General features: G+C 37.5%; 2 protein-coding genes across 2 annotated transcripts; both read right to left on the minus strand.

The window, feature by feature from the left end:
- Positions 1-1,789: 1,789 nt before the first annotated feature.
- On the minus strand, positions 1,790-6,556 carry barhl1a (BarH-like homeobox 1a). Its single transcript, XM_079351668.1, has 3 exons — positions 5,472-6,556; positions 3,953-4,154; positions 1,790-2,996 (listed from the first exon to the last, which is right to left on the minus strand). The coding sequence occupies exons 1-3, from the start codon at positions 5,887-5,889 to the stop codon at positions 2,795-2,797; spliced, it is 822 nt and encodes a 273-aa protein (XP_079207794.1). The 5' UTR covers positions 5,890-6,556; the 3' UTR covers positions 1,790-2,794.
- Positions 6,557-6,863: 307 nt separating this feature from the next.
- Positions 6,864-14,703, minus strand: cfap77 (cilia and flagella associated protein 77). Its single transcript, XM_079351679.1, has 7 exons — positions 14,483-14,703; positions 12,771-12,842; positions 12,073-12,172; positions 10,718-10,952; positions 10,536-10,644; positions 9,601-9,702; positions 6,864-7,294 (listed from the first exon to the last, which is right to left on the minus strand). The coding sequence occupies exons 2-7, from the start codon at positions 12,831-12,833 to the stop codon at positions 7,124-7,126; spliced, it is 780 nt and encodes a 259-aa protein (XP_079207805.1). The 5' UTR covers positions 12,834-12,842; positions 14,483-14,703; the 3' UTR covers positions 6,864-7,123.
- Between the last annotated feature and the right edge of the window lie 155 nt (positions 14,704-14,858).

Below are 14,858 nucleotides of genomic sequence, written 5' to 3' on the forward strand. Positions count from 1 at the left end.
GGTTATATCTTCTGGGAGTGAGAGCCCACTTTGCGGGACTTCCGGAGTCGCTGACAGGGATGAAGGACTTCCTTTTCCGTGCACCACCCGTTTTTGGTCAATATATTGTACTTGACAATATAATGAATAATTTTACATTACTTTCTATCTTTCACTCCACATTTACTAACTGATGGCTGAGGGCACTCAGTAAAGGTGATCAGTATCATAACAGTAGAATCAGTATTAAATAATCCCATTCCTGGCTATACTCATCAGGAACAATTCCGGTTTCAGTGTCTTGCTCAAGTACTCGAGGACACTTTGACATTTGAGCCGAAGGCGCGGGGATGAAATCACAATCCCAGTGGACGTTATATGTTAACTGCCTGTGCATAGAAAATTCTGTTTCTAAAGATTAATCAAAACTTAATTGTTAAATGACAACCAATAACTTAATCCCTTTTTGCTCTACACACTAACTGTTACACTGTTCAGCCAAAGCCTGATGAAATGCTAGTAGTGGATACTACTCAGACTGCAAATTGAAACCATTACACCTCTGATACACAAATTCCCACATATGAGGGCATCACTTCACAGTTGTCAGTAATGATATTTTGAGAATACTGTATATATACAGAATAGAGTACTACATCCCAGCTACTTTCATCTGATTATAGGTTATTTTTGTCTCTCATGAGACACGGGATGAATCCAAGTTCTAATCTGGTCTTTTTATCTCAGTTCAACTAAATATGATGCAGACAAGGTGTGACAGTCAGTACAGAAATTAAAGACATTTTTGCGTCTCTCACATGTCTTGTTTGCGGCTTTGAACTTTTGACATTTTACAAAAACAGTTACGCAAAGGTGCAAGATTTGATTACCTTTTTAACACATTTTTCAGCAGTAATGAGTCAATGGTTTATCTTTTTGACCGCTTAAGTTTCTGATTCATTTCAGCCTATCCAACTCAAATGTAAACTGGTCAAAGCCCCTTTTGGTCCCCACTGGACCGCCATCAAAAACCATGAAAAATTTAAAAATAAGTAAATAAATAAACAATAAATCTAAAAGTTAAGTGTAACTTTAAAAGTGGATGTTTCAGAAATAAAAGCCTGTTTGTTTCTACAGCACTTATTCAGAGTGTTCTGGTCAGTCTGATGTGTAATCGCTGCCTTTTAACTGCATCAATATTTCACCCACTGCTTAATATTTCATCAGTTGATTGCTCTTATTCTATATTAAACGTTCAGCCATCTTATTGGACCAATGACTGAAACAATCTGCAACGTATAAAAAATATGACCCACCAAAGAACTCTGAAAACTGATGAATTGTTCCACCTTCATTTATCATTGATCCATCAAACATCAGCGCGTTCTTTTGCTGCCACTTTTGTAGCGGTTCATAGGGGTTTTTATTGTTCTGAAATGAATTGTGAGCAGCATTTTTTTTTTAAAACACAACAGTAAACATTGGTGTTGCTCCAGTAATGCAAACAAAGAAGTTGGACATGAGATAAAAGCAGCTGCAACCTCCATGTTTCTGAAACAAGTCTGATTCCAACTCATAAACAATCAAGACTTCGATGTGTTGGACAAAGATCCACATAAAATCCCTGACAGGACCTAAACAAATCCTTACAAAGATTGCAGGTAGGAATTAAAAGGCTTTACTTTTCTCAAACTTTGTAACTGTATAAAGTGTTACTGTGCATAATTGACCATTTTAAATAAAGAAAACCAGAGCAAAAATAAGAATTATTTGCATATTTATTGGAAAAAAGAAATATTCCTCTATACAGACATTCAAAACAGCCAAAAGCTCCAAATAACAGTTTGTGGTATTTTTAGACTTTAAATAAGAAGTGGACATAGCCACCAAGAGGTAACACAATGGTTTGTAAGAAGTGGATGTTTGGGGGGCTGAAGAAGAGAAATGAGTAAACAAATAATCAGCTCAAGCTAGTGCTAATGGTTTAAAAACCTGGTGGAACAAATATTTCATAGTAGTTATAACATTCTGGGAGCCAATAAGGGCAAGCTAAAGCCATCATAAAACAAAAAGGCAACTCTTAAGGGTGATTTTTTTATAGTCTCTGTGCTGAGCAAAACATTTTCTGATGACCTGTCCATCATGAGTAATCACGCCTTATTGAATATCCTGGAGTTGAACTCCAAACAGGGCCATGGTTTACTAAATGAGTGTCATACTGTTTTGGAAAAGACAAAACTAGTGATTGAGAGTCTGTTCTCAGAGTGATGTTTACTGAAAAACTAAATCAAGTTAAGAAAAAAAGTCACTTCCTCATAGACTTCTACATGATCAGATCCCTGCCGGCCCTTTAGAAGGAATGCAGTTTTTAGGCACATCTGCACTGGCTTCACAGACTCGGATGCTGCCTCCACTTCTGATACACTATATTTTTTACTTTTTGATTGCTCAAATTTCTGTAGCCTTTTTCCTGATATCACGGATACATTTATGTTATTATTACTCGAAAAAATGATGGAGTTGAAGTTTTACAGTTTTTCCTGGTGTGCTGCAGAAATCTGTCAACTGTTTTTAGTCCAACAAATCTCTCATGTTTTTCCTTCTTCTGAGTCTTCCTTAGTTTTGTTAATGCCACATCCTTTTGGCAAATCGCGATGGAAATCATTGCCTGCTAATCTTGGATTTAGTGTCACTTCCTGAGCAGAGCACCCATATAGTTCCAAGAACTTATTACAGAGAAAACATTTTTCATAAAGTTCCTGCAGTCAGTTTTAGTAAGTCATCCAGAAGGAACCAGTCTTCCAATGTGCAGCCGTCAGAGGGGAAGTGATGGTTCAGAGTGGGTCAGGACACGCGGTAGCAGAGACGGAGCTAGGTGGTGGTGAGTGTGGTTCCTGTACAGGTACATGTCCATTGTGGGCTGAGCAGGAGGGTACAGGAAGTGATTAGGTAGGAACATCCTGCCAGCTTCAGCCAGAAGCTCCAAACCGACAGCCGACTGACGCTTCCACTTTGTTCTGACAGAGGAAACATACTTAACAATTAATTTTCACTCCTACTCTACATTTATAAGGCAGTAAGCAAGTGAGATATTTCTCTTCAGCGTTCTTATCATAGCTATGGAACTGATTGATAATTTAGACCACTAGCCAATCACAGAATAGTGTTTTTTGTGGTCATGGAACAATAAAAATAAATCAATAAATAAAAAATTAGTGTCTCCCCGGCTCTCCATCTCTTTGAGATTCTGCACTAAAAGCTCCAGATTTGTTTCTCTATTAAATATTTATCATTAATTACAGCACACTGTGCTGAATAATTGATCACACAGTGTTTATTATTAATCGGGAAATGTCTCACATGCGTCTGTCTGCAGTGATACTGAACTTAGACAAAGACACAGACAGGTTCACATGCATTCATTGTATTCTATTTATTTTATTTTGTTCCATTTGTTATTTTTCCACTTGTATTTATTTAAAATATTGTTTTGAAATGTTCACAGCATGTTGGCAGTTTTCTCATATATAGTTATACTCTTTCGGTCTACATTGATTATTGCGATATTGTGTTTTTTTTATCAGTTATTGTGATCAAAAAATTAAAAAAAATCTGCAGATAGGCTTAATCCACCTGTAAAGACACATAAAATAATAACTGGATACAGAGAACTTCAACATGGTGCAACCAACCCAAAAGGCAACTACAGCATCTTGAAAAACGAACACATAGCCTGTAAAATAACTCCAGAAAACACAAAACATAATTACATGCAAAGAACCACAAATTAAAAACAAGATGAGACAATCATAGAACTGTTGCCAATATAAAGAGAGAAGCTCTGTCCCTTTTTCTGAAAGACACTGGTTCCTAAAAATGTCTGGCCTTTGTCTTATTTTATAAAGCATTATGTCCTGGCACAGGTCTTAGGGGATATAGTACATGGATGTGTATACTGTATATGTTGTGTTACCTTCTGTTCTGATACCAGGTCTTGACCTGGGTGTCGCTCAGTTGTAGTGAAGCAGCCAGCTCCATGCGATCCTGGACGCTCAGATACTTTTGTTTCTGGAAGCTTCTTTCCAGCCTTGACAGCTGCTGGTCACTGAAGGCAGTCCGGGCTTTACGGGGTTTCTTAAGACGACACGCTGGAGGATCCGAGGTCCCGCCCTGTACTGGATGATTGACAGGTAAAAATTACATCACACCTGTAGGTGACCCAGTTCTAGGGTTTAATATTTTGATTGTCTGCAGGTCCTTAAAAATCCATAAATCGGTTGTTTATTTGTTTTGGGTTGTTGCTTTTTTTTGTTTTTATTTATTAAACATTGAGCAACAATATGCAAGCACCTTTTAAAGCAAACCAAATAGGCCGAACACTTAAATAATACAATTTAATAGCGTGAGGTAATTCAAACCATTTCATCATCATCTGACTATTAGAAACTTTAATAATTCATCAATCCGATGATTGAGTGTATTTCAGATTCCATTTTCCTTTTTTCTTAAAGATATAACATAGATAATTGCAATGCAATTACAGAAATCCTGACTTTTACGAAAGAGTGCTGTTTAATCAGTCTGTTCGAAGGTGTAATAAACATTTATTTCTATAAATGATCAGGATGAATACTTTTGTTTCGTCTTCAGAGTAACTTGACATTAAATGCACTCTGATGTAATCGACGAAAGAGGCTCTCAATGATGACATTTTCTGTTCAATAATTAATGAAGACTCTGGCATAAAACAATCAAAGGCAGAAGCGGAATCACTAATAACTCGTCCATGTGTTATTTTATTTTATTTTTTTACAGCATATAGGTCTGTTGCGTTTTTGAGGTTTACAGCTAAAAAATAGTCTAAATAACCTGGTAGATAGGCTATTCAAAACTAATAAAAACACGTCAGCACAGTGACAGATGTGAAAGTGTTAATGTTAATTCATTCAATTCGAACATTTCAAAAGAACAAAACAATACATTTTTAATTAGGCCTATAAAAAACATCAGCGTTTATTATAGGCTACAACTAATACAATACAACTAACAATAATAGCAGACTAGGAATTTTGTACTATTATTTGGGTGTTATCACATTAAGGACATCATTATGATGCAGAGCGAATAAAAATGAAAAAAGCTCTCATTATTGTATGTGACCAAGCCGAGTTTATCTCCAAATATAAATACATCATTGTGTTGTGCAAATTAAAGGTTAGAAAATCCACCTTCCCGTGTATTTAATACATGGATTATAATCAAACATTCTGATTTGATTTCTTACTTTTTCTATTCGTAATGTGACACTAATTGTTCATCAGTAACGAATTAATTTAAACAATTAACCCTTAAAAGCACACTTTTATCACATCCACAAACTGAAACTGTTGCAGTCTAGACAAAATAGTTTTCAGAAAAGAAGGTTTCAGACATTATCCAGCTTTTCCCGAGGTACCGGGGTCAACACTATGATGTTAAAGTTTTACTCCTACCTCTGCATTCACTGTCAGAAGACGAGCTGCTGTGACTTTTATATGGATACTCTTCTTCTGGTCCGGATTGGAACGGCTCGGGTTCAAGCTCAGGCTGTCCCGGGTAGCCATAGAGCTGTCCCGGGTCAGAGTAGATCTGTGGTGGGTCAGAATATGATTGACAGTCCGCTAAGATATCCCGTATCAGAAAAGAGGAGTTGACGCTGCGGGGCTGGAGGTGACTGGGCAGCAGAGCAGATTCCAACCGGGGAACAGGCTCTCTGCGCGGGGAAGAAGGCGCTGAGCAGCCGCTGCTGCTGCTGCTGCCCGGGCTGAGCTCCGGAGGATCTGCCCGGGGGAGAAGCGCACCGGGCGGCCTGAGGGAGAGCAGGGAGTCGATGTGGAACCTGGAGGATGCTCCAAAGGCAGAAACCTCCATCTCCTTCTGGTCTAAGGTGAGCTTCTTAAGTCAGATGCTGAGTTGAAACATCACAGTAGAAATCATATTTGTCCAGTAGGCAGAAAATATCACGCACAACTTTAGGCTAAACTGATGTTTGATTGTGACGTCACTTGCCGCCTTTAAAATAGAAAACAAGTTTGTCTTTAACTTTAAAAATAAATTAAAAAAAGCTATAACGTCTTAACTTTCTAAAGAGTAACATTGATCAAGATAGAAGGCCAAACGGATCGATACGCTGATCACTGCTCCACGTAGATAGAGGTTTGTTGTGTTGCTATCAACACATCAATTTATTAAACAGCTCCTCCTCCAGATTATTGTGTGGTGTGTGTGTGTGTGTGTGTGTGTGTGTGAGAGAGAGAGAGAGAGAGAGAGAGAGAGAGAGAGTCTTTAGATTGCTCCTTCCCACTTTTTTCTTTTCTTTTCCGTTTTTTTTAAAGCCCAGGTAAAGTCATGTTGAAAGTATTATGGCTCCTCAAGAAAGGGATCAATGTAACAAAATATACAAACAACAAAACATATCGGCCTAATAAGAAATTAGTAATTACAAATTGGAAGTCAGAGCACCAAGGCATCATTGGCAACCAAGCAGACAAACTATTAACAAAATAAAGTAAAGCCAATGTTAAAGCGTCTTAAGCCTGCATCTTTTCAAACGGGAAGAATAGGAAGGGAGGAGCACAAGAGGGGAAACATGTGCTTGACTTATCTCAATGAAAATGTTACTCCTGAGTTTTAGAGGTATATTTCTTATGAGTATATGGTTTTCATCGCTAGTATCTTTTAAATAGCTAAATATTTTACATTATTATATTTACAAATCAAAGTTAAGAGTCAAGCTCCATGAATGAAGTCAGACATAGTAATTAGTGGTTATTATTTTAACGCTAAAAAATCATCAAAAATTGAAGCCAATACTGAAACATGAATAAATCAATCACAATCTCTAGTTAAAATACAAGGTTTTAAAAGGACAGTATACATTCCAATGTATAATGTTGACATACGTGATGTGACTGAACATCTGCTGATCAACAAGAACAATAAATAACAGCATCACCGATATTCAATTTTAAGTCACAAGGTTTTCATTGAGGGGATAAAGGTCCCAGTTCCTTTTCTCCATCCTCTTAATTTGTTAAGGTTTAAATCACTGAAGCAGATTTATTTAAGAAAAGCATAACGTGAAGAGATGCTCATTTATTTTTATTCATTTTGACTTGTTCTGAGAATGCTTTGGTCCTCTATCCTCCTCAGGTAAATCCAGAACACCTGTCCCCAGATCCTGAACTCTTCTGCTGGACGCAGAGTTCAACTGACGAGCTCTGAAAGCCTGACGACGAGCCTCCTGGTCCCTGAAGGTGTCCAGAGCCGGAGCAACCTGAGGAGGAGAATAGAGGAGTGATGGTGAGATGAAGGAGGAAGTTCAGTCCAGGAGGTGGATATTTCTCTTGCAGATACTCACAAGCTGTTAAATGTTTGGCGTAACTTTAAAAATCCTTATCAGCCATATTGCATGTTTAGAGAGCTGATCTTTGTTAAAACCAGCTAGGAGCAGCAAAAAGGAGCTGTTTTAAAAAAAAAAAATGTAAAGCTTCAACCGCTGACTGATTCTTTTTTGTTTTAACAGCAGCCTTTTAACGTAATATTTGACGAAATGGGGCTTCTAAGGTATAGCTTTCCCAAATCAGCACCCTCCTTCTTTTTCAAATTGAGGCAGTAACAGAGCCCAACAAATGTTTATCAAAGGTGGTGTTTGTGTCCACTTGATGATCTTCGGTCCAATAATCACTCTATGTACCCGACAAGTCCCTGATAGAAATATACGTCTCTTTAATCGCTACGAATACTCAACATTGTTCCTCATCATCTAGATCAGTGATTCTCAACTGGTGGGTCAGGGTTCTGTCTTCAGTGGGTCGTGAACATGTGACTAGAAAAAAGGTGTGTCAAAAAGTCCAAAGAAGTGCTCTTGAAACAGGCCAAGTCTCCTCTTTCAGACTCAAAGTGCACTTCATTTCATTAAACCTGATTGGTTGAAAAAAATCTGAAATTTTGGTCATGATTTTCATAAAGGAGTTGGTGGTGAATCCTTAGACTAGACCAGTTCAGAACCACTGATCTAGATCTCATGTCTAATGAGCAGCTAGTCTCTAGGGACTTTTTACAGCTTGTTTAATAAATTAAAGTTGAAGCTAAACCAAATGGGAAATATAATTACAAGGAAAATACTTTTGTTATCTAGGTTTAGTACATTTTTTGTATTGTAACACTTCATGTTGAATTCCTCTTGAATGTTATTACAGTTGTGTGTTGTTCAATATGCAGTTTGTGTCTTTTCTCCTTCTGTTACCTCCAGCTCTGCCCAAGTGAAACTGCTGTATACACAATGAGATGCACCTGGCCTCAGTGCTTAAAAGCCCACTGCGAGTTCTGCGGGGCTTTTGTTGTGTTATGTTTAACTCAATTTAGATTTGTGTTTATCTTTGTTATGTGATTTAGTTGTTTGTCAAACAAACAAAACAATCACTTGGTTTTCAAATCAATCAAATCAAATCAAATAAACTTTACTTATCCGTTAGGAACTTCGTTGCAGGAAAAGCACCAGTACGGAAACATAAGACACATCATATACCATTCACACATTAAAATTCTGATGGTCATGAAGTCCCTAATAAATAGCGTAAAAACAATAATAGATTAAAAGCAATGGTAGATTAAGAACAAATAGGTCAAAAAGTGATCACAGTCAAAGTCAGCCATTTAACAGGCAGATGGAGGTGGGGAGGAAGCTGGAGCTGGCCCTCTTTGTCCTCAGTGGGAGCGCCCTGAAGGCAGCAGAGTGCAGTGAGGGTGCAGGGTGTGTGAAGGGTCAGTGGAGATCAGGGTGCCTTTGCTCAGGACTCTGCTGTTGTAGATGTTAGTGAGTGACTGCTGTTCCTGACCAATGATTTTACTGCTTATTTTGATGATCTTACTAAGACTGTTGCGGTGAGTGAGAGTGAGCGGCGATATTGAATGTGAGGATGGATTCAGTGAAACATTTATAGAAAACTGCGAGAATGGATTGGTGAACCTGAAGTTTGCGGAGCTTACGGAGAAAAAAGAGGCGCTGTTGACATTTGGAAAAAATGTGTTCAGAGTTGAGTTGAAATGTAAGTTTATGGTCGATTATGGAGCCGAGATACTTATATGAGGTGACCTTATCGATTATTTCATTATTGACTGTAAGTGAGGGTGTGGTGGAAGTGAATGATCATTTCTTTGGTCTTAGATATGTTCAGATCTAGACAGTTGTCCCTGCACCACAGTGAAAATGAGTCCAGTTCTGTTTGCAGTAGTCCGACAGTGTTTGTGGTGTTCATGATTACTGTGTCTGTGTTTTGACTTGGTTAAGGTGTTTTAAGCACTTTCTTGGGTCAAATTGTGGGTTGTTGTTAGCCCCATAGGGCCGCCTTATGTTGGGGTGTAACAGATGTATGTATGTGATTTTGAAACGACGATGGTTATCTATTCGCAATATGTTTAAAGTTTTGAATTTATCAAGTCTTTCTTCAGCCAACATAGACATGTTTCTAAAAGCCAAAGAAACTAAAATCTTAACAAGACTGAAACATTCAAAAGACCTTATGATATTAAGACCATCCTGGAATCATCATAAGTAGCATCACACATAGAAGTTATTACCTGTGTGAATCGAGTTAGCTTGAATGGAGTCTGTGTCACAGGCAGAGGTCTGCTCCTCCTCAGCAGGCTCGTCCTGTTGTTTTGAACAGTACTTGATTTAATCTGCAAACATAAAAACACACACACAGCTATGTTTTTTACTTTATATGGACAGTACTTTGACTTACATTTATTCCATACACTGACCCTGACCTTAACCCAATCAAAATAATCTTTAACCCTAGACCCAGTCAAGAAATGAAAAAAAAACACTCAACTGCTTTCCTTTCTTAAATCTATATCTATCATAAAAGCAGACTTAAAATCAACGTTTGTCATGAACAGAATCATTTTTCAATTTATTTGTAACATCAACCTCAAGTGGTTAGCCTAACAGACTTTGTTTTTGTCCTGTGTAACTGGTGGGTCAGAATAGTGTGACTGCTTTGTGATGTGCTTATTTATTTACAAAAACACTTTTACAGTTTTTGTAAATAAATAAGCACATCACAAAGCAGTCTTCTGCCTTCACCTGAAAATATATCTCCATGCTAAATGATTCACAGTGATAACTGCAGAATGATAAAGATTGTACAGTTGAGGATTGGTGCTTTAACTCAGCTTGTGTTTATTTGAAGCATTGGTGTATAGCTGTAATCCAACATTTACCTGTTTTAAAGTGTGGGGACATGTTTCCTGTTTATAGATGTTGAGTCACTAAATGTCACCTTATATGCTTTGTGTGTACATGCAAACTATTTTCCTAATTTTAAAGTTGAGTATCTACCATATCGTCTTATCAACATACTTTTGGGGACATGTTTTCTTTTGCTCCATCATGCTCCCGGCCCAAGCATTGTGAGTGTGTGGGCAGACTTTATGGACAAATCCTTTTTTCTGAACTGCATCCTTGTGTCCCCAAATAATGAGTTTGAGTTTGACTCTGTCTTTCTCACCCTTTGCAGCTTCTGCTGGTTGTTGCTGATTTGATTTCTGGTTAGCTGCTTGTCCAGCCAGCGCTGACCATGCTGATGAGACAGAATATCTGGCAGGGGAGACGGCGTTCTGACCAAGACAGTGACATACAAATTATTAATAACAATCAATCAATAATCAGGTCTGTGGCTAACTTTACAACCTGTTTCGGATTCCAAATGTGATGTCAGGCACCACCGGGCGCTGAGAAGTTAAGCTCCCTTTCGGTTTGAGGGCATTGTTGACCACGCCCCTCTGAGCCCGGTACTGGCTCAACTCTTTTGACGTCACCAGTCCAGACCTTACCGCATCCCGGTTCAGGGACACAAAGTCTGGAATTTTGGTTTGATGAGGGGCAGAATGTCCACGACTAGGCTGAATCCTCCAACCAGACAGAACTGATAAAAGACAGGTACAATGCAATATTTGAACACATCATAGTTGTTGCATGCTCAACTAAAACGTTATTAAAAACTAAACAGAAGTATTTTAAAATACAGCAAAACCTCTTGACTGTTTTTTGTCTTTTTGAGAAAATAAAATTGCCCTCAAACTGAAAACCTTTATTCAAAACTACCATTATCGAAGTGTCATTGTATACAGACAGTCAACAACCAATGATAAAAGGCTTGACTAAATAAACAATATAAAGATACTTACAAAGGCATTTTAATAGAAATAAACCAAATTAAAAAGAAGACACACATAAGCAAAGTATAATACAGCGCAATATTCAACAGTAAAACGAAAATAACTGTGCGGAGAAACAGAAGTTTGAAGAGGAACTTGGAAAAGCTCTGAAAAGTTAAGTTTGTCTCAGATCATAAGGACCAAACACCTCATCTCAGACCATTAGAGTGGCACAGAGACAGCAAATCACAAAGCAAACCTTCAGTGAATTTTTAAACCGACTAGTGCTTTAAAAAAAAATGTGTGTGTGTATGGGGGGGGGGGGGGGGGGTTCAATAGAGTGACAGCAGTGATTGTTGCCTGAAGGCATGTTTATTTCATGGAAACACACTGTGACAGCTGACCGCTGCTAAACCTTACAAACACACACGCAAAATTATTCTGAGTTGTGCTTTGTCTTCTGATTTTATTTCATTTACAGCTGACAACATGCGAACGCTAGATGTCTGCATCTGATGCATTCTAAAAAGAATAATCATTTACTGCAGTAAACTTACTAATATATATGATACTTGAATTATATAACACAAAATGTAAGGTTTATGTTGACATTTTACCAGTGAAGATGTTAAAAATGGCTTTTTATGGCTATTTTAAGTAACAGCAGTAAAAGACATTCATGAATGTGTGTGTGTGTGTGAGTTGACGTCAAGAAAAAATTGTTTCCCTAATGATCATTGTTTGTCATGATACCTATATGTGTATGTATGTATGTGTGTGTATATATATACATATATACACACACACACGCACACACACACACACACGCACACACACACGCGCACACACATATACTGTATATAGTTAGAGTTCTTGGCCGGGGCTTACCCTCAGCCACGCCCACATCTCTGTGCAAGCTCTTAATTCCATAAGTGAAATTTGGACCAGGAAGTGACAGATTAATGGACATGGACTGACCCAGAGGCGCCTGCATACAGGTAGAGAAAGATATTCTTCAACATTACAGATATGCAGCATCAGAGTGAATGGTGAATGTCTCAAAATGTAGCTACTGGCATTTGAGAGAATTTTAGGGAGAGCAGCAGTTCCCTGGAGGAAAGGACATTTCCTTAGATGGGCCTCTCATTGATATGTCTTTATTAAGCACGGTTCTGAAGAGGATCCTGATATAAATATTTCATTATTTCAACTGATACAGAGGGCGGGGGCTGTCACTGAGGGCCCTTATTCAAATCCGTATTTGCCCCAGGGCCCTTGAGCAAATTAATGAGGCCCTCCACTGCTGTTTTATTTCGACCCGTGCTGCCATCTATCGTTCATGAGAAAGGATTGACTGAGGAGACCAACACTTTCTTAAGTGACAGTTAAAGATGTTACAAAACTCTAAGACATCCACAAGGAAGTGACATCTGGTTGGATAAAGTAACACCTTGTTTTACATTCAAATAGCCATTCATTAATTTCCTGGTTGTTGTTTTTTTCCCCCGTTATAATTGATGTATGCTAGTGTGTGTGTGTGTGTGTGTGTGTGTGTGTGTGTGTGTGTGTGTGTATGTGTCTTTTACCTTTACAATCCGAGGATTGATCAGCATGGAGTCTCTGACCACGCCCAACCTTGGAGAAGACATGTTTTTTTTCTGTGAAGGATCATGAAATCCGATTATGTTGAGCAGGGAGGCCACTCTCTGATCCTTCAGGCTCTAAAAGCTTTTTTTTTGTTAAAATGTGTCACACATTTTTTGGGGGGGAGGGTTCATATATCTAATTTATGCCTCTACTAAAGTATGTTCACAATCGTGAATGTTTTTAAAAAAAAATAAAAATTGGCACAACTGACCCAGTGAAATGTTGTTGATGTTCAATGCTTTGAACGTCAACAACATTTAACTGAACGTTAACCTGCAGCAGCCTGTTGATTTGTGGGAAATGTTATTGTTTAAAAAACATTTGCCTGTCTTCACTGTTTTAAATATAAGTGAACTTGTCATATGAATCTATATATAGCTAAGTGAATTAGACATTCAGAATCAGATTTCTGGAAGTCTGTTGAATGTTTATCAAAGAAGCATGTGAAAAGCCCAATGTCATATTTGAAAATATTAATAAAAGTCAGTCATTCATTCATGTACACACAACAGGACAGAAATAGTCTAAATATATATATTTTTTAAAACCTAATTTAAATGATAATAATAGTAAGCCAATTATGAATGCTTTATTTAGCCTCCTGAGACCTTGCAGGAGACCACATATGGGGACGTAACATTTTGGCTTTCCTGCGCCATAATAATTCAGTTTGCTCAACTTTGTCTTAGCCTCGTTCATTGGTACTTTGTCTGCCATCTTGTGGTGAAAAAAGTAAATCATACTGATCAGTCTACACAATCAATGGCAGCAATCCTTACTCCTCCACCAGGTACAAATCCTTAGATTTTATGATTAACACATGTACAAATTAAAAATTGTTAATGTTTCATGTTAATTTGACTGATTTGATCAAATAAATCAAGATAAAAACAGAGTTAAACATGTAGGCAAGTGCTTGTGGACACTGGGATTGTATCAATGGTAAAATGCTTCAAATTACAGTTACATCATACCTGGATTACTGAAAAACATATGACTGACCCATAACGTACTGCACCAAACAGGACTGAGCCTGACATCTACCCAAAACATTAAAATGGTTTGCTTTCATGGATTTTTAAATGATTTATTTTATTGTTTATTTTCCCCTTTGTTGTGATGCTTCTGATTTCTTGTCTGAAGCACTTTGAATTGCCTTGTTATGAAGATAAACTTGACATCACCATACCTGACTTTATTTGAATTAGGGTCATACATCATATTAAAAATATTAAAAAGGTCATACATCACAATCAGTCGGCATAGATGTGTCAGGAAAATGTTAAATAGGCTTTTATTAAACCTAGAATTATTTCACACTTAAAATAAATATTATGAAAAGAGGCTGTCCCTTTGGCCTTCACTCTAGTTTGAACCTTTTTTGACGGACGTTTAAAGAGTAAAATAACAAACCTTTGAGGCTGAACATTGCGTCAGACAAACTGAATATTTACATGAAGTTAATTTAGTAAAAATGAAGCTAATCCATGATGAGCTACACCAACAACAGCCTAAACTATTTGATTATGAGCTAGATATCACACATACAGACAGTACTGTACAGTAATGGTAAAACTAATACATTCAGTACTTATATGACTGCTCATTAAATCTTTATTAAGTTGTTAAATTGTGAAATATTTAGGCCTACCTGTCTGCTGTTACTTCTGGCGTCAAGCTACTCCGTTGCTATAGAAACAAGACGCTAACCGTCAGCGTTCAACTGCTGTGGGGAAAAAGAAAAAGGTAAATCAGCAGGAAGTTTCTAGATGTTTATCCTTTCCTAACTCCAGAGTGAATCCATCGTGTTTGTGTGTATTACCGTGTTATCACAGAGAGATTCACCTGAACGCCAAAACCATACATAATATACGATAATAATATAACAATCAGCCTGCAGATGGCAGTAAACCCAGAGCAGTTATGCATTTAATTATACATTAGGCTATATAGGTTTATTTCATTCATCGACAAAAAAAAAAAACATTAAATACAATCTCAAATCTTGAATGAAATTGAGCAGAAAG

This window comes from Symphodus melops (genome assembly GCF_947650265.1).
Source record: "Symphodus melops genome assembly, chromosome: 1".
In the NCBI taxonomy this organism is placed as follows: domain Eukaryota; kingdom Metazoa; phylum Chordata; class Actinopteri; order Labriformes; family Labridae; genus Symphodus; species Symphodus melops.